The sequence below is a fragment of the Carlito syrichta genome, unplaced genomic scaffold (assembly GCF_000164805.1).
Source record: "Carlito syrichta isolate Samal-C Ts95f unplaced genomic scaffold, Tarsius_syrichta-2.0.1 Scaffold154899, whole genome shotgun sequence".
Classification (NCBI taxonomy): domain Eukaryota; kingdom Metazoa; phylum Chordata; class Mammalia; order Primates; family Tarsiidae; genus Carlito; species Carlito syrichta.
In genome coordinates, this window is record NW_007098995.1 from 74,213 (window position 1) to 94,814 (window position 20,602).

At 43.6% G+C, this 20,602-nt stretch overlaps 1 protein-coding gene across 1 annotated transcript in view; it reads right to left on the reverse strand.

Moving 5' to 3' along the window:
• The window catches only part of PINX1 (PIN2/TERF1 interacting telomerase inhibitor 1), a gene marked incomplete at its 5' end in the record, with an annotated part of 68,297 nt that extends 48,647 nt beyond the window's left edge, over positions 1-19,650 (reverse strand). The window contains 4 exons of the mRNA XM_008050972.1: positions 4,481-4,557; positions 10,543-10,635; positions 18,053-18,131; positions 19,558-19,650. Coding sequence (XP_008049163.1) covers positions 4,481-4,557; positions 10,543-10,635; positions 18,053-18,131; positions 19,558-19,650 — 342 coding nt within the window. The remainder of the gene's footprint in view (positions 1-4,480; positions 4,558-10,542; positions 10,636-18,052; positions 18,132-19,557) is intronic.
• Between the last annotated feature and the right edge of the window lie 952 nt (positions 19,651-20,602).

The following is a 20,602-nucleotide window of genomic DNA, read 5'->3' on the forward strand; positions in this document are numbered from 1 at the left end:
ACAACTCCCTGTGAATCTATCATTATTTCAAAATAAAAAGTAAAAAAACCCTCATTCAGCAAAGGCTGCAGATGTTTCTAGGATAGAAATTTATTCTGATCACCCAATCCAACTGAGACACCAGAAAGCACACGAGCACACAGGCAGCCCGGCATCCACACTCCAGAGCTCAGGCTAGCACTTTCCTAATCCTGCCTCCAGCGCCCACGAGGAAGTCAAGTCATTCCCCAGGCTGCCCAGGCACTCAGGCCCAGACTCACAAAGCGCCTCACCAGTTCACCTGACTGAAGACAAGGCAGTGAAGTTTTGAAATGCAAGCAAGCGTTGTCCACAAAACAGGAACAACAGTCGAATCATTTTCCCCACAAACAACTATCTATAGTATGCACCAGTGTTTTTGACAAAAGTTCAAAGAAAAAACTGATAAAGATAATGAAATCAACTAAATGTGGGGCTTTTTTTTAATGCCAAAAAATCACTGACATTGGCAGTAACGTTTAACACAGGGGAAAGAAGGATGACTCGGGGGATGGAGGGACCTGGACTTAAATCCCAGTTGAGAGACTTTGGAGCTTTGGAACGTTTCCCTCTGTGCCTCGGTTTCTTCATTGCTACAGAGGGGACGCCAACGCCTATTTCAAAGGATTGCTGTGAGGACACAATGAGGTCGTATCGCAAGTGTCTAGCACAGCATTTAAGGCATGCAGATGCTTAATAACGTTGTACTTCAAATGATGACAGTCAGGGACTGTAGAAATTACAGTCAGGAGGCGTGGCTTAGTGTAAGAGAGATGATGTTGCCCGAGCTAGAAATGTGGCCAATGCCAAGGTTCTGTAAATCTCGATGCCGAAGACAGATACATGTCAGCACCGCCTCTACAGCACCCATGGAGGTTTCACTTCTAACTGTTCGATACTACCACATTCTGAGGCTTGTAAGGTCATATTTTCTTGGGCTCTGCAACACCAAATAAAAGTTCAGACCAATGTGGCCATGGGGGTCAAGGGAGAAAGACCAAGCAACATTTCCTCCAATTGAGAAAAGGCGCCAAAGAGATTGTATTTTCAAACAAATATGATCAAAGGCCTCTCGCCTCTTGCCCCTGGCTAGAAGGGCTGTTGTAACTAACAAGGTAGGGTTTCTTAGCAACGACTGGTCTATTCAAGGAATGTACAGGTATATTGCAATAAAAGCAAACAATATATGAACATCCACATGTATGTCAAAGACAAATTTATAGAAATTTATTTAGGCTGGGTACAGCACTTTGGAAGGCCGAGGCAAGAAGATTGCTTGAGCCCAGGAGTTTGAAACCAGCCTAGGCAATGTAGTGAAACCTTGTTTCTACAAAAAAAAAAAAAAAAAATCAAATAAATTAGCCAGGTATAGTGATGGGCACCTGTAGTCCCAGCCTCCTGGGAGGCTGAGCCCAGGAGACAGAGCCTGTGGTGAGCCATGATTGTGCCACAATATTCCAGCCTGGGTGACAGAGTAAGACATCAATTCAAACACGGAAAGAAAAAAAAAAGAAAATTTTTTATTTGTTGTCTTAAATGTGATTAAATTTAAATAGAGTCTCCTATTTTCCACACATGTGGGCACACATCGAATGCAACACTCTGCACAGACCTGACCTCCGCGTGGTACGAGGACCTGCGGCAGCGGCGGCACCTGGGAGCACCTCAGAAACGCAGACTCTCAGGCCCCAGCCCAGGCTGCGGGAACCGGAGGCTGCGGTTCAACAAGCCCCACAGACCTGTGCACACACTGAGCTCGGAGGAGCCCTGTCCCTGGCCATGCTCGTGACACTGACACCAGAAGCCCCCATAGCACAGCAGCATGCCAGGCTCACCAACACCAGAACAATCGCCCGGATCAGCCGGGGAAGGGATCAGACATCTTTTAAAAATTTTCTCCTTCCTTTGGTGACGATACCTGATCCTAACCCAAGATTTGACTTTAATCGGACTGGGGCAGGACCCTGGCGCTCGCATTTGTTTAGAGCTTCCAGACAACTGAGGCTGAGAACCAAGAGCAGCACCGGGGAGAAAACCGCCTCACCCAGTCACAATTTAAACTCATCACTGGAAGAAAACATTCAACTAGAAAGAGAGATGAAGACATGACTAGACAGAAACCTTGTACAAAGCACAGTATTGTATCAAAGCTGAGCACCTCTATCCTGGCTGAACCCAACAGATTTCCCTGGACTAGCATGAGAGAAGTTCTTCAGATGAAGGCAGTGTCTCACTTTACCGCGATTATGAATGACTTCACCACCAAAAAGCCAAGTAACAGGGGAACACCGAATAGTGCCGAAAACTTCATGGCCCCTGACACCAATGCATTCTCCAGCAGAAGTCCACCAGGGGATTAGAACTCCCACCTCACCGGGCACGGTGGCTCACGTCTGTCATCCCAGCACTTTGGGAAGCACAGGCGAGAGGACTGCCTGAGTCCAGGTATTGAGACCAGCCTGGGCTACTTGGTGAGACCTCGTCTCTCCAATAAATCAAAAAAATTTGCTGGGTGTGGTGGCGTGCGCCTGTAGTTCCAGCTACTTGGATGGCTGAGGCAGAAGGATTGCCGGAGTCCAGCAAGTTGAGGCTTCGGTGGCTGTGAGCATGCCACTACTTTTCAGCCTGGGCCACAGAGTGAAACTCCAACTCAGAAAAAACAAGAAGCCTCCCACCTCCCACAATTAAAGGCTTCCTGTGCTGACCACACACATTCTCTGAAAGTTTTACGAAAGTCCACAACAGTGTTTCCTTCCCCAATCTGTTCAACTGTAAAAGCCCAAAGATACTGCTGGGAAGGCAAGGGTGGATGGCAAGGGCCGGGAGTGGTGGGGGGGTGGGGGGAGTCAGACTGCCTGAGCATGCAGGAGGTGGAAGAGCCAGTGCAGTGGCACCTGAGGCCTGGAGGGCAGAGAGGTGGGCTTGTCCCAGTACAGAGAGGGATGTGAGACTGATACAGAGGGCGCGACGGGACTGCTGGACAGAGTGGAGGAGGAGACAGAGTGAGAAGGGGAGGGCATGGGAAGCCACTTCTTCTTGAGGATACTGAATTACTAAGGAGGTCAGGGAGAGGTGTTAGGGAAGACAGCTGAGACAGCCAGATGCAAGAGCCTTGTGAACAAGGGAGCGGCCTAATCCAGGTCCCACAGAGATAACTGAGGGCAGAGGGATGACCAGAGCTTGGCTGTCTGGCAACCAAAACTCTGCAACAGCTTCTCGAGAACGAGCATCCAGCAGGCCTGATGTCAGGGCCCCTCCTCCCTAGCAACCATGACTCAGCACTGGCAGCACAGGAAAGCCAGGCCTGCTTTCCTGCTTTCTGGGCGGGACCTGCCCTGCCCACTCTCCGCCACCCTCGCCCTGCTGAAGGTGTGGGGCAGAAAAGGGCTAACAGACCCAGGAATCTAGTCCTAACCTGCAAAGGGGATCACCAAACAAAACTCCTAATCATCGACAACTCTGGAGTCTAAAAAGAATATTAGAAAACACATCTCTATCATCTTGGGAAAAAAGGTCTCTGTCAGTTTGGAAAAATGCCAGGAAGACATAAAACAAGTCTTTTTGTTCTATCATCGCCAAGGGCCTTGGCTAGGAACCAATAAAAGAACGTACGTACAACATACTAGATCAGCTGAGTAATGGTTGTAGCAACCATATATCCTAGATTTTCTTAGACAATATCAATGTTAAACATTTTATCCCATTATCTCCGAAATTCATATTTTAAAATCCTAATATTTTGACATCCAAAGTGCATCCAGGGCTGTCTCTTACACTTAAAAATGGCACTGAAATTTGGTGCAATATTATACAGTTCAACTTTATTAATAATTAGGATTGGGATTATGGATTATGAGTTCATCCCACTGAGAGTGCAGTTTAGCCATCCCAATCTTACCTTCTAGCTTTGAAATAAATAATATTATACAATGGAGAAAACACCCCACCTAAATCCCTTCCAGGCAATGCGGATCTAGCTATGTCTCAAAATGTTTAAAGTGGAACAGACTGGAACTAGCATATGCCGAGGACATTCTTCGTCTCCAATCCACATTCCAAATAGAGTAACACAATCAAAGCAAAATGGACAAAATCTCTGCCTGTAACCGCCCTCTCCCTTGGTAACAGGAGAGGTCCTTTCCGTTTTGACCATCAGTAATAGGTCTTCCCTGAGTTTCATCTAGTCCTCACACAAGAAAAAAAAAACAAAAAACAGATAACACATATCCTTTTCAAGATTCCTTACAAAACATTATCTACCAACTATTACTATTAAAAGAATCACACTTAGCCTTTGTGTGAAGCCTCCAAAAGTGTGTGTGTGAGTGTGTGTGTGTGTGTGTGTGTGTGTGTGTGTTTTGTAACTTTGAAAAGTACTAGTCATGGATATAAATAGTCCTATACACACTTGAAAACCAAACACTATTAAAATGGAGCATAGCAACTCTGTGTAACTTGATACCTCAGAAGCCTTCTTGCTCTGTCTTTTCCCAAAAATGCAGTCAAGATCTTTTTTGCTCCGACATGACAGATCCTTTCCTAGAAAAACAACAGGATGCTTTTCAGTAAGACTATTCTTTCTAAAATAAAGAGTACAAATAAATACAAATTATGCAATTCCTGAAAGAAAAATGATTTTTGGAAAACAAACACTTTTATAACTACTGACTTTCTGCCCCCCCTTGCAGATTATAACTCTTTCATTAATAAATAAAATTAGTTAAATTTAAAAACCAAGGAAATGTCTTTGCTTTAGAGATGGAGTCTCACTCTGCCACCCAGGCTGGAGTGAGGTGGCTTGATCATAGCTCACTGCAGCCTTGAACTCCTGGGTTCAGACGATCCTCTCGCCCAGCCTCCCAAGTACCCGGGACCACACCTGACTGCGTTTTTTGTCTCACTATGTTGCCCAGGTTGGTCTCAAACTCCTGACTTCATGTGACCCTCCCACCTCAGCCTCCTGAAGTGCTGGATTTACAGGCATGAGTCACCCTACCCAGGCCTCAAGTAAAGTCTTAAAACCAGAGCCCTTGACATTCTCTTCTTAATGTAGAAACAACCTAGAGGATATAGACTGCAAGGAAATCTAAACTCTAAAGCTAACCCTACTACTGGCATGCCTTCAGGGTGCAATTTCTGGGTCTCTGGCTTCCCAGTTCATAAAACAGATCTCATTCACTTCAAAGAGACACGAGTTACACAGAACATTATCAAACACAGAATAAAAAAGACTGCTAGACACATGGCTTCAAACCCCACATGTGCACACAAACGAGAACACACCATATTGACATATACGAGCCCAATAATTCAATAAATAAAAATTGAGGAAAAAAAGAGAAAAAATGCAAATAAAATTACTATATAAAGGTGAAAAGGCTTCAGATTTTTGTTCTCAAAGCGTTCTTTACTGTTAGAGCTATATCATCTTTAGATAATATAACAATAATATAACAAAAGCAGGAAATTAAATGGCTCTGCTAAAGAGTATCTAAAGGATCGACAATGCTCGTTTTTATTTTAAAAAACTAAACTCTTTAACTTAAAATAAAATTCACTTCTTTGGAATTTCTGCTTCTACCCAATAATCCTCCGTGAGCAGTCAGCTAAATCGATTCCCATTTGTCAACTCATGGCAAGTGCATTCTAAAATGTTACTACTCCATCTAAAACCTGGAGGCTCTAGGGGAGGGAGGTTCTGGGTGAGGCCCAGGAATGTGTGTTTCGAGCTAGAAGCCGGAGTTGCACACTCACAGACTCACCTATCTTCTTGTAGCAAAACTGACTTGGCAAAGTAATGTCCTGACCCAGAAGGTTCCAGTTCACTGACTATCACTGGGGCATTTAAATATGGTATTGCTCAGTGACTCTGTGTAATTAAAAAACAAAACACCCTTCGATTTAATGCAAAACCAGGTGCCAAAACCAGTTTCCTAGGCAGCAGCACCAGATGAAGTTGTGCAGTCGGTATGGCTGTTCATGGCAGCAGGGAGGGCTCTCGGTGGCTTGTCTGCAGCTCTCTCCGACCTGGGCTGGACACTGAGCCCTCCTGCTTCTAATTGGTCATCAAACAGAACCTACATGAAAAGGCCCCAAAGAAAGCCTGCTTAAGAACGAAGCATATCACAGAAGGGAGCTCAGAACACAAACCAGAAAAGTGGGGAAGCAAACTGGCGGCAGCGGGAAGAGGTCTCCCTGGAGATGACCCACAGCTTCGCCATCAGAGTACCCCATTTCCACCACAAAGCTCATCCAGGGTGCCTGCGCCTATTTCAGAGGAGGGAGCTGTACTAAATTCCAAATGTGTATCAGTCGCCTACCCCTAACCTATCCTCTGGAACGGAAGAGATCCCTGGAAGGAAATGCAAATGAAGCTGTCTTTCAACAAAAAGGAATGCTGGAGGGATTAAGGAAGGGAGGGTGCAGGTGAGATCACAGTTTAAAATAGGATGTCAAAACACAAACACACAGAAATTAAAAACAGATCTAGAAATCAAAGGGAAACTGCCAGGCAGGCAGAGACAGCAAGCTATACCAAAGAAGGCACAAATGACTCTAAGGTTTTGGTGATGTGTTCTGCATCAGAAATTTGTATCCTTTAGCAAAGTTCACTTAAGTAAGTGTAAAAGCCAGGATTGTTACAGGCCCTTGCTCTGGATGTGATCTGGAAAACAAGAACACAGAGAAGAAATAAGAGTCAGAGGCCAACAGAAAGGAACGTAAACGGGGATAAAAATGTGAAGATGAAGTGGGTTCGAGACAGGACTTAATGGTCCTGAGTGGACAGTTTGAGAAATTAGAAAAGTATGGCCATTTTTAAATGAAATATTTAAAATGATTTCATTTTTGTTGTATTAAAAGTGAGTTTTAAAAGCCTATTAATCTGAGTTCTGAATTACGGTCAAATCATAGCAAATACTGTTGATAAACCTAGAACTCAAAGAAAATAAAAAATAAGTAGAACAAGAGGCGTATGCTCTCTCTCTGGAGTCAGCTTATCTGTTAGTCTTCATCAGGTCATAGCATTTCGAGAACTAGGAAGAAAAGCTTCCAGTAGCCAAACAGATGTGACAGAGCCCATGTGAGGGTGAGCACACACACAGAAGAGCACTGTATTTAGGATCATGTTAGCTGTTTGTCTAACAATCACGAACACCAGGCTTTCCATCTTTCAGAGTAGCCAACCAGAAGGAAAGAATGTCACTGCTACCATTAGACACGTTTACAACACCAAGAAGCCCACACAGGAAGCAACTGAAACTATAAAAAATAGACACAAGAACAGAAGAATCCCTATGATCTGGAACTATCTAACTTAAAGCCAAAAGCAATAACCCAGCAAACTCGACAGAGCAAGCTATATTGTAGAACTCTAGTATAACTGGGGCTCAGAAACATCTATGAAAAGCAGCATTTACTCAGAGGAAAGGAGCCAGGGATAGGGAAACGTGGGCTTTAGAAAAATGTTTGCTAAAATCAAAAAAAACCAAAAACACTTAAGGCTTATGTAAGTAACTTTGATCGTTTAGAAAATTCAATTGCATTATTTAATCAAGAGGATAACCAAAACAATATTATATTTCAACTTTCTTTTTCATGTAAACACAGAGGACCGGTAGTCAGTCTAGGGTAGAAGGCAAGGCAGCTCTACTAAAAAGTGACATCAGCAAACCAGGACATCAAAAAGAATCAGTGTGGGGTGAAATAAGTGAGACCCTGATAATCAATAATAGGACAGTCTGAATTTTTTGAAAGCCAGCATTGGTACTAATTAGCATTTAAACATCACGAGAACCAGACACTCCAGGATCCTCTCTGCTGCAGCGCACCTGTGGGAGAGTCACCGAGGCCCTGAACGCCGCCTCTGCGCTTTGCCGCCTCTGCGCTTCGCCACCAGGAAGCCACCTCCTTCACCCCAAACATGTGCTGGGCACGCAGCTTCCTTGTTTAGGAAGCATACAAAATGCCAAGACCCTCACATGAATAAGACATCTGGCAAAACCCCCATCATGAAATCACACAACTACATAGTTTATACAGCTCTCAACCACCTGTCATACAACACAATGCTCTCTTGACAACAACTCAATGTAGAGACAGAAAACCTCAGAAATGGTTTTGTATAAATCGAAATATCCTCTCTGTAGAGAGAGCCTCACCAAATGTTTTTCAAGTTAAAAGAAACCACATGGGAGTTAGGCTTCTAAACATATATGGATAAAAGTTACTGTTTAAATTATATGACAAATTATTTCAAATTAAAACGATAAATGTGGGGTTAGAGAAAGGAATAATTATGCATCAGAGTTAAAGTGACCCAGCCGATGTTTAGGCAGCAGCAGATTTCACAACACTATCTACCACTGTGATCCTACTAAAGCAAAATGTTTCGCCTCACTCTTCACCAAGCTCTGTAAAATGTCACCTTTCTAGGTTCTGGTTTCCTGGGCCAAAGAGGAGTTACAAAACCATCCTCATCAATAAGTGCATCATTACTGTCATTATGAGTGTGCTCACTGGCTGAAGTCTATTATGCTGAAAAAACAAAAGTTCATGAAATGGGTCACTTCTGATAAATCATGAAATAAAACCTGTTTAAGCACTTAATAGTGACCTCCAAATGTTTCCTCATTTTACAAAGGAGAAGATGGAATCTGAAAAAAGAAAAAAGAGGGAACTTGAAAAGAAGCTTGAGCTGTGGATGGAAGCTGGATGGCGTATCATTCTTCCCACTAGCTGGGTTTCTGCTTCCCTCTCTCCTCTGTCTACTTAGGCCCAGACTGCATGCACTCCGTGTCTCCACTCAGGCGCCGCTCTGCCCTTCTAACAACACATCTCGAAGTCTTTCCGCTCTGCATACTGACTCCCTTTCTCCCCAGGCAAGGCTAGTACCAGACAAGCTTTAAGAGGGAAATGGAACACCATACGGTCTGGCAGGGTCACCTGGCAGGGGAGTGGCTTAACTAGAAATAGAAAGCAGATACTCCCGGCACCCATTAGATTAAAGTAGATTAAGGAGGTTTATCCCAGCTTCAGCGAACGCTTCGGATGAAATCATGCATGCAAGCAGGTCCTAGCGGACAATCAGAAGCCTCTACTTGCAAAAGCAAAAGCTCACAAGGCTGCCAGCCCATCCCAAAGTTCCTGGCCACTTTCAGTCTCATTAATTTGCTCTGCAACAGCTCCCTTCTGGGGGATATCTTTTTTTTCCCTGCAGGGTCTAATGAATAAAGAAGGGATATTTAAGGAACTAGGTAAGGAGCAAGCATTCTGACCGCTCCTCAGATGGACTGAGGGGCCAACAGAGCCTGTTGTCTGCTCTGCAGCACGTTGGAGTGGAGAGGAACCCTAGTCAGAGACCTTAGAGACGAACAACCAAGAAGGCTCCTGCCTGTGAGAAAGAAGGGGATGCCATGGAAGAGCCACACAAAACACAGCTGCTGCAGAAGGAAGGGAAGGGTCCGTCCCTCCCTGCACACAATCCCAAAGTTTCTTAGCTCTGCTACGGCCTCTCAAGCCAAGCCTGGCCCTACCTTTTGGGGTCCTGGCCCCAGATGAGAAACACTATCAGTTGTTTAGAGTAGTAGGAATTCCAACTCTCGCTGCAATGCAGAAGCTTCTAGGAGTTAAAAAAACTCCCCAGTCATGCCGACACAGCTAAGAGATATGCTTTTCCTGGCGTGTGGAGGCAAAAACGCACGTCCAAACTCCCAGAGAACCATCAAATGGTGACCAGCATCGCATCACCATCATCCGCATGATGCTGTAAGTGTCGTATGTAGTAGTTACGCGTTTGTGGCTGGGAAGCACGCTTCATTCATGAAGCCGTTCCACAGGAAAACATCTGGGGAGCTACCGGCCCACGTTAAATCGCTTCTTGCCAGCACCAGACCACCACCTGGTGGTTCGAGAACACAGCTGCACCCTCAGATGACCAGGCACCCGGGAGGCCTCGGGAGGCGGTGACGGAGGAAGACGAGCTTGACCACTCGGTCTCTTCCAACCCTGTCTTAGCAGTGACCGTGGGAAGCTCCTGTTAATGCCCCACGAAACGGAGAAGCTGTGTGGAATAACGCGGGGTCAATTTGGAGTGGGGCTTTTCATACTGGTGATCTCAATTTAGCCCATAATCCTCGAAGCTGGCACACTAGAAGCTGTATTCGACATCAACATTCAGCTCAGAAAAAATGGAAAATGTAGCTAAAAATGTTGAGTAATAAATTGAAAATATTTTCTGACCTAGTCACATAAACCCCTTTCCCCCCCTCAATTGTGATCTGACATCCATTTTCAGCTCTGTCACGGGATAATCTGAAGCCTGACCTGGGCCCCACCTCAAAACTACTGAATCTGAATCTGCATTTTAACAGGGTCAGGTGATCTGCAATGAAATGTAGAGACTTCAGATCAACCCAGTCAGGCTGTTTCTGAAACCAGAAGTCACTGATGACTGAGACTAAACATTTCTCAAGAAATTCAGCATGAACACACAGACTGTAATAACAAATAAATGCTTAATCTTACCTTTTGTGAATTTCATATAATGAACACGATTTTTGGAGACTTTGGATTTTTCCTCAAGGCTAAAAGATTTCTTTTTCTTGTCATCTGAGAAGTCTTTAAAAAAAGATGAAAACCACTACATTAAACTCTAAATAATCCATTCTTATTTATTCTTCCACAGCATATGGTCTTATGTAAATACAATGTCTAGGAGCACCACAATTTATGATTAAACTCTAATCAAGTGATTAGAAATATTTTTCTTAAACTGTAGTACTATGGATCAGCCAGGTTATCCTCCAGAAATTTACGAAAACCCTTGAAGAGAAATAAAAACTTGTTTCCACATAAAAACCTACACACAAATGTTCACATTAGCCTAATTCACAACAGTAAAATACTGAATGTAACTCCCAAGTCCTTCAATGTGTGAAAGAATGGCTGAGCACACTCTGGATGGACATCCTTACACAGTAATCCTCATACTTGAAAGACACACGCACAACCAGTGTGGAACCCTGCTTAGTGAAAAGCGTCGACCTCAGGCTACACACTACGTGGCTCCACTGATACCAGTCTCAAAATGACAACTACAGAGATGGAGAACAGGGGATGGCTTCCAGGGGCCGGGGATGAAGGTGGCGTGTCAAGGGCTGGCGGGGGAGGGCAGGTTGAGATCCCAAGATGCAGCATGAGGCAGCTCTGTGGTGCTGATGGAGCAGTTCTGTGTCTTGATTCTGGCGGTGGCTTCATGAACTGATACTTGTGACAGTACTGCACAGAACCATGCACAAGCACGAACAAATGAAGGCTACAAATGGTGACAACGGATTAAGAGGTCTGTGATCCAGTTTGTAGAAATGCCAAAGGTCAGTTTCCTGGCTTTGATATGCAATAGCACTATAAGATGCTGCCCCTGGGGGAGCCAGGAAAGGGGCATTCAGGACCCCGGTAGTATTTCTGCAACTTCCTATAAATCTATAATTATTTCCAGATGAAAAGTTCTGTTAAAAAGCAAATAGCAGTAAGGCTGGTGAAATGACCACCCAAAAACAGATCAGGGCTGATGACTGGGTGATGCGCGAAGGAGCAGCATTGGCTCTGAGCCACCACCTCACATGCTATGCTCCCTAGAGCACCACCTGCCAGGCAAAAGCACAAGAACACACCACTGAGGAGGACATTCGTATGATTCATTCTTTGACAACAGAAAAGCCTCAGCCCGAAAGTAGTCTCTGGCCTTAAATAAAAGAGCAATTCAACCTAGGGTTAGAGTCAGTTACGGGGTATTAACTAGCTGCTTTGTTCTTTCATTTTCATCTGTGTATCTATTCGTCGAGTTCAGACAGAAGAGTGCCACAGAAACAGAACATCACAGGAAGAAAAGAGTGAATTTTCCTGTAGTTTTAAGAAAATTTAGATACGAGGTTAGAGAAAGGAGAAAAAGGAAACTTTTGCTTTAATACTGGAGCAAAACAAGCACATGTCCACTGAGCACCCTGCCAGCTGCTATAATCCCTTCCAGGAGTTAGTTACTAACGTCAAAGGCCAAGTGCGATGGCTATAGTAGGCTTGGAATGACATAACACAGGTGTTTTAAACCTGCAGGTGGCACCCAGCGGGGTGTGGGGTGAGCGACCTGACGAGCTGACACTCTCTTCCCAGCCACCCACCGGAACACCCGGGGAGTGTTTTCCAAGCTATGGCACTAGCAAAGCTCTCTCCACTTTTTGGGTCAGGCACGGCAAACGGCACACAACATTTTCAACGCCGGTGCTCCAAGCACAAGTCACCCAGAGAGCCCTCAGCACGAAGCAGCTCCAGCCACCTGTGAGCCAAAGGCAGACGAAGAGCCAGGTGCTGAGCAGGCACCTTCGTGCATGCCCGTATTTCCTTTCTGCAGCCACTCTGTGAGGCAGCGGCTGCAACTACGGATCTTATTACAGAGGAGGATGTGGAACAAGGCTCATCCGGGGCAGCTACGATGGGACTGGAGCCCAGGAAGACGTGACCTCGAACCATCGCACTGCGTCCCTCACGCTTGAGAGGACGAAGACTCTCCTGGAAAGCTTCTCTACCTTCGGAGGATGCAAACTTCCCAAGGATGCCGAGCACGGGCAGGCCTGAGGGGACTCCATTTCCGTCTGCCTGTCCACATGAACAGTTTCCCAAAACGGCTAGATCTGAGGAGATGCACCAGTCTGTTTTTCCTTTCCCCCATGTCCTCTTCCCACTTTACAAAAGGAAGGCACAACTCTCTTCTTACTGGGGATCAGTCAGGAACAAGTCACAATTCTGGTGTCCGGGATGCGTCCTTTCATCAAAGCAGCTAAACCAGCCCCCGCCTCCACCACCAACCTACCTCGCAAGAGATGCACTGCCAAAGAGAGAGGGATTTCATTGAGTAAGCACTTATCAACATTTATATCTGTTGGTTTTACCAATAGCAATGTACTAATTATAATGACAACTTAATCCAAATTTTGTACACTTTTTCACAAAAGTGTTGGGGTTACTAGCAATAAGGCAAAAATGTATATGGATTTGTTTTATAGCAGAGAAACAGGATAGGTAATATAACCGGGTCAACAATGCTTTAAAAAAGTTTAAGTATAAAAATGTTAACATAAAATACTATGATGTACATAAAATGGAAACACTATTTCAAAGTGGAAAAAACTATAAAATATAACATTTCTGACTATTAAAGAAGCACTTGTTTGTATATTTTCAAACAGATCCCACTGGATACCAAATTGCTATTGTATTTATCGTACACTGCAGACATTTAGGATCGATGTAGCAGTTTTACCTTTAAATTTCATTTACGGACCACTGCCTTGCTAGGCTCTGGGGTGGCCATGTGCTCTTTGAGCCATGGCTGTCACCATGCTTCCTGGCTTTGGTCCCCTCCCCCACCTTGAGGAGGCGAGTCTTCTCTTTTCTTTCTCTTTCTTTCACTAATTTACTTTTAAATAAACTTTTCCTTCTTAAAATAAATAAATAAAATAAAAGTCATTTACACTTCATTGGATACATTTAAGAGTAATACAACAGCTTTATTTTTTAATGTCATTTAAAAAAAAACATAGATAATCCAAAAACGTGAAACAGAGCACACTATTTTTCAAAATGTTCTTAAGAGATATGTGAGCAAAAAAAATGTAAAGATGCCTGCCCTTAATCACATTTTTGTGAAAACAGATTATCAGCATCCCACTTGACCTCCAAAAATACATAAAATCACAAGTGACTAAAAAGCTGATAGAAGTTAACAACCATTTCTTAAAACTCTGAGACAAGTCTGCCAGAACATTAAGTTGAAACTTTAAAACAAAATTTTAAAGAATATACTGATTTTTGTGTCCCATGAAGGAATAAGGGTTATTTCTAGAATTTCTGAAAGTTGCTACAAAGAGGACACAGAATGGAACCTCTGGTTATTCAAAGGCAAATAGTAGAAATTTGGTAAGCAATCGTAAGGAGCTAAAAATATTATTATGGCAGCAAAACATGTTACTAGGCTGCTGTGTCATCATCTACTTTTCCACTTTGACACAAGTGATGGGTGACCGTGACCAAACTCATTTAAGAGACTGCACTTACCAAAGACGGCAAGGCAGAAAAACAATCTATTAGGTCTCCAGGTCCATTGCTTGGGTGACTTTCCTCTAAAGGAACATTCTAAAGGCTTTTTTTCAGTACGGGGCTGGGCAGCTAAAAAGGCCCACTTTGGACCACACTGAGATGGAAGCATGTCTGCTAACAGCCACTGTCTCTGGACTGCTGGCCCCCTCTAGTGGTCTTGAGGTGGAACAGTCGATAGATCGGTACCTCCGCTGTTTTCAGATTATTCAAGGTACTTCTAAGGTCTTCCACAGAAAAAGAAGACAAAATCTGCACAGATGAGGAAATTTGCATTTGATGAGAGTGAGTGAGGACAAGGTACCGCTTCAAGAAAGCTGGGCGTCCCTCGCGGGCTTCCTGACAAAGAAGGGCTCCACAGGGTCAGGCAGTCCACTGCCCACACTCCTTGAGACCTGCCAGGACTGAGCTGCAGGACGGAGCATGGCCTCAACCACCAGCACAGAACTAGGTGGTTCTGTCCTGACTCAGCGTTTCCATAACTACCACAGTGGCATTTTTCACTTGGAAAACGGTAATAATGACACCGTCGGACTAGGAAAAAAGTCACCACACCCCCTCGCTTTTCATGTTTCTGTCTCTTAGGGAGGAGGAATAACAGCCGTGGGAAGTGCATACAGCAAAACTGCACAGACATAACCTGTGTCACTGCCAGCCAGGTCAACAAACAGAACCCTAAAACCGCCCCAGAAGCTCCTCATGAGCGCCCTTCAACTCCAGCCCCTTCCCCTCTCCCAAGGTAATCACTACCACCACTTTCACAGTAGAGAACTCATGGCCTTCTTTTGTAAAATAATTTCACCACCTAAGTGTTGCACCTAAAATGTCAGCAAATGAATATCTGAAATAGCTGTACAGGGTTTTTTGCCTCCATCTGGAGCTTATGTAAGTGGAACATCCTGGATATATCTTCCTGTCAGACTTCTTTCGGACAACATTAAGTTAATGAATCTTCTGCACCCAGGGACAAATGATTCCGGTGGGTCCAATCCAGTCCACCATCTGTTTATGTAAGTCAAGTCTGATGAGAACATCTGCAGAACACCAAGTCTAATTGGTATCTAGCACACAGTTCAATAAATATTTGCTGAACTCAAGTATATTTCCTCACGTCATGCCGCAAAGTTCTTTTTCATCCAATTTAACAAGTATCTTTTGACTATTCATCACATGCCAAACATTGTACACAGGGAAGAGAAATAAACTTCTCACAAAAATGTCTGCAGAATACAATCTAACAACAAAAAAGCCCCATTATAAAATGGCCAAAGGACTTAAGTAGACATTTTTCCAAAGATACATAAATGGTCAATAAGCACATGAAAAGCCACTTAACATCACTAATCGTTAGGAAAATGCAAATTGAAACCACAACGAGCCATCATCTCACACCCAAAAAAGAAAGAAAGAAGTGCTGGAAAGGATGTAGAGAAACGGGAATCTGCATACTCTTGGTGCAGCCACTATGGAAAACAGCACGGCAGTTCCTCAAAAGGCTAAAAATGGAAGCACCATGTGACCCAGCAATTCCACTTTGGGGCATAAACTAAAAAGAACTAAAAGCAGGTCAGAGATTCTCTTACACCCAAGATCACAGCAGCATTATTCAAACAGCAGAAAGGCAGAAACAGCCCAAGTGTCCTTCTACAAATGAATGGATAAGCAAATGTGGTTTATACCTACAGTGGAATAGCATTCAGCCCTAAAAAGAAAGCAAATTCTGCACATGCAACAATATAGAGGAACCCGGAGGACATTATGCTATGAGCATAAGTCACTCAGGACACAGTCTCAAGAGGACAAACACTGTATGATTCCACTGATATGAGGTACCTAGAGTAGTCAAATTAGCAGAAACAGAAAGTAGGGTGGCAGCTGGTGGGATCTGGGGGCCAGATGGAGGGTGACTGTTTAATGATATCCTAAAGACTGCGTTTTACAAGATGAGGAGAGTTCTGTGGAGGGGCGGTGATGATGGCAGCACCACCACATGAATGTGCTTAAGGCTACTGAACGAGCTTCAAGTCCGTTCACATGCCAAAAACGGCGAAGATGGCAAATTCTACGCTACGTGTGCCTTACCACAATTGTAAAAAAAAATGTCTGGATAATAGTCTGGACTTCTCCATGAATATCCAACAAAAGTAACTTGCCTTCCAAATAGCTATGTGAGAACAAACTTTTCTAAAATGTGAGAATCCTACTAAAGGCCCCAAGTGCAGGAGGAGAGGTTGCACCATCCATCCCTTTCCCTCTTCTAACAAGCACTGTCTTTCTGCTAATACAGGAAGTCCAGGGTTCAATTGTTTTTCTAGTGCCTACAGCTTGGGAATACAATTTCAATTTCTAGCACCGAGCCCCTTGCAACAAATCTTACCACACCTAAGCAATCTGAATCTTTTATGCCCATTAAAAGGTGAAACAGGCTGAGGTGAGTGGATTGCCTGTGCCCGCGGGTTCGAGACCCACCTGGGCAACTTGGCGAGACCTCATCTCCACAATAAATCAAAAAATCAGCCGGGCATGGTAGCGCGCGCCTGTCGTGCCGGCTACTCGGAAGGCTGAGGCAGAAGGATCGCCGGAGCCCAGCAAGTCGAGGCTGCGATGGCCGGGAGCAGCCACTGCACTCCAGTCTGGGCGACAGAGGGAGACTCCAACTCAAAACAAAAAAGGTGAGACAAAGGCAGGATCCACACGGAAAAAGGCTTTTCCATTAAGCCTTTACTGGCTTCTGTTTAGGGTCCCACTTGTTAATTCTTGTTTGTACGTCATTTCAACCGTACTCAAGCATGGGAGATCACTTTCCTACTCAAGGTGGAAACTGAATGAATGTATATGTCCACTCAAACTCTTAATGGAGAAAAAAGCGATTGTTTATGGCAAAAGGATCATTCAATAAAAGTATCATTAAAATGTCAACAAGTGAATATCTCAAATAGCTTCAGTCACCTGACTTTCAAAAATGCATTGCTTTAGATAAGGAGTTCACAAAAATATTTAAAGATAAAAAGCAACAGACGTCGGTAAGGACGCAGAGCAAGAGGAACTCTTAGAGACTGCGGCTGGGAATGTAAGTTAGTACAACCACTATGTACAGTGCAGAGATTCCTCGAAAAACTAAAGGCAGAACTGCCAGGTGACCCAGCAACCCCGCTACCGAGTATGTGCCCAAAGAGGAAGAAATCAGCATGCTGCAGAGATATCTGTTCTCCCGTGCTTGTGCAGCACCACGCGCAACAGCCAAGGCATGGCGTCAACCTAGGTGTCCATCAACAGATGAATGGATAAGCCAAGTGTGTCACATCGCGGATACAATGGAATAATATTTAGCCTTAAAAAGGCAGGAAACTCTGTCATTTCAACAACATGGATGACCTTGGAGCACATTACGTTGAGTGAAATAAGCAAGGCCAGAAAGAAAACGCCCCATGTTCTCACCCATGTGGGAGCCAAAAAAGTTGAGCCCACCGAAGTACAGAGTAGGATAACAGTTATTAGAGGCAGGGAAGGGTAGTCAAGAGGGGCATAACCAAAGGTTGGTTAACAGATACAAAAGTGCACCTAGATAGGAGGAATCAGTTCTAGTAGCACAATTATAATTAACAACAACTTATTGTGTACTTTCAAATAGCTAGAAGAGCAGATACCAAATATTCCCAACAAAAAGAATGATAAACATCTGAAGTGATAAATATGCTAATTACTCTGATGTGATCACTACAAACTGTATACATGGGTCAAAGTATCACACTGTATTCCATAAATTACAGTGATTATGTATCAATTAAAAATAATAATAAAAGCAAGAAAAGAGTTGATAATATATCTGCACTGAGAGATTCTGTCATCTATGACTCTGAGGGTAACAGCTCTAACATGTCCCTACCTGCTGTTTCCTGCCCGTGGCAATTGTTCAGTTCAGCCAGAAGCTGGTTAAAACCATCCTGATGAGCAATCCAGTTGTCCTGCAAATAGGAAAAAAATAAATAAAAGCAAACCTGTAGTTTACCTACACTGATTGAGATAAGATATACTTCAGAATCAAGAAAATATGGTAGTTAATACTAAATTTTAAGTGTTTCATCAAAATACTATTTAAACAATTTAAATGGATTCTAAAAATAATATAAACTTAACATGCTCTAATCAGTATCAGATCGGCATTAAAAAGGGACTTCTTGAAAGCTTAATCCCTGATTTCAGCCGTGGATGACTTCTCAACAGTCAACCTACCAGTCGAACGATCAACAGGCAAACTGTAAGCCAAATATTTAAATGAAGCAAAATAAAATTACTATTTTTTTCTCACTAAGGGTATCACGTAGTTAAAAGGACAGGAGCACTGAGGAAACTAGAAGTTCTTTTCTTTGCTCAGTAGAGCTTACGCTATTTTGCCCAATTCTAATTACTTTGGAGGAGGGGCAAAGGAAAGCCCTCAAGTCCTCTGAATCACCGAGACTCCACTTGTAAGGTGATTAACTAATAAATGCACTATAGCAAAAAGAATCTGGCTTTATAAGAAAATAAAGATCTCCAAAACAATATAAACCAGTGGAAAGCAGGGTTTCAATGTAGGAATTAGCCTCACATTCTTAGCCTACTCTTTTAAAGAAGACTTATTACAGTAAAGACATATTGAATAGGTTTACTGGGCAATGCTTCTCCTAAGAAAACAAGTATATCTGTATTATCTATCCCTCAACTGCATTTGAATTCAACCTCACATAAGCTCTTTCCTTAGAGGCTGAAAATTTTAACTGCTCCAATTCATTACTCAGAGATACTGGACTAATCAAAGTAATTCAGTTTACCTGAAGTAATTCTCCAGATTTTCTACCAGATTCTGTTGGTTGTAAAAGTTTAGGAACACAACTTTCAGCTTAGACACTTTCTAAAGGAAACAATGATACTGAAAATGAAAAGCAAGGCAGGTCACTAATTTTAATTACATTGTCACATTTCCCAAGAGCCAGTGTTCAAGAGAAAGTGTGAGTAAACCCACCTGCTGTAAGCATTTCCAAAGTTAAATGCCACCAACTGCTCATCATATAAACTACTATTAGAACACAAGTAAAGATAAAAATTCCTTTCTGCCCTGAAATGAGTATCTCTCCACATAAAAAAGTTGTTTGCAAAGTTTAGCTATAAAACTAGTTTGGCTCTCTTAGGCGGACCCAAGTAAAGGATCCCATGAGGACAACAGGCAAGGTGAGGGCACGTTCCCACTGAAACCCAGCTTAGCTAGGGGCTCTTTATTGATCTACAACATGCACGAAACACACATGAACAGATAAAAACTGATCAACCAACTTGGCCAGATTAAAGTGCTTCAATTTACAAACTGAAGTCAATTATGCAAGGAAAATGTCCAGCAGGCACACTACTGCTCACTTCATTACTGATTGCAGCTCCAAGTCCCAGGTGGTCGTTTTTAACTTGAACTTTAATATGATCCGTGGCTCCTTGTTCCTGAGCCCCTAAGCCCTGTGGAGATTAGACACCAAGAGTTAGCATTTTTACCAGGTAGAAGGAAAGAGAGATTGACTTTCTTCCTTCAACCGTTCAGTTAATTACTACACATCCAGTAGCAGGCACTATCCTTGCCTCAAAGAAGACACAGACTAACGGATTCTTACAAACTAATGTATCTATAATACCAAGGACGCACTTAAAATACAAATGCAAATTCTTCAACCTGAGATCAGATATAAGCCCCACATAAACACTAAGCATATGCCTCTTGCTGATACTCAGAAGTAAAACACTGCTACAAAACTAATGGAAGCCCATCATGCAAGTTATAAATCTACGGCTCTCTCCACTCAGTACTTTTACAAAACAACACCAAGGAAGAAGGGAGTGGGGACTCCAAATACCCCATACCTGGGCAACAGGATAGACCGCAACTCAAAAAAAAGAGAGATATCAATAGAGGGCTTACTGGAGTCGAAAATAAATGGAATGTGAGGAAAGGAAAAAATATGTGTAGTCTAGTTATAAAGGGGAATAAAATATAAAAACTCGAGCCGGGCTCGGGGGCTCAGCCTGTAATCCAGCGCTTTTGGGAGGCTGAGGTGAGTGGATTGCCTGAGCCCGCGGGTTCGAGACCCACCTGGGCAGCGAGACCTCATCTCTACAATAAAACAAAAAATCAGCCGGGCGTGGTAGTGCGCGCCTGTAATTCCGGCTACTTGGAAGGCTGAGGTGGAAGGATCGCCGGATCCCAGCAGGTCGAGGCTGCGGTGGCCGGGAGCAGCCACTGCACTCCAGTCTGGGCGACAGAGTGAGACTCCAACTCAAAAAAATAAAAAAATAAAGCCGGGCTCGGTGGCTCAGCCTGTAATCCCGCGCCTTTGGGAGGCTGAGGTGAGTGGATTGCCTGAGCCCGCAGGTTCGAGACCCGCCTGGGCAGCGAGACCTCATCTCTACAATAAAT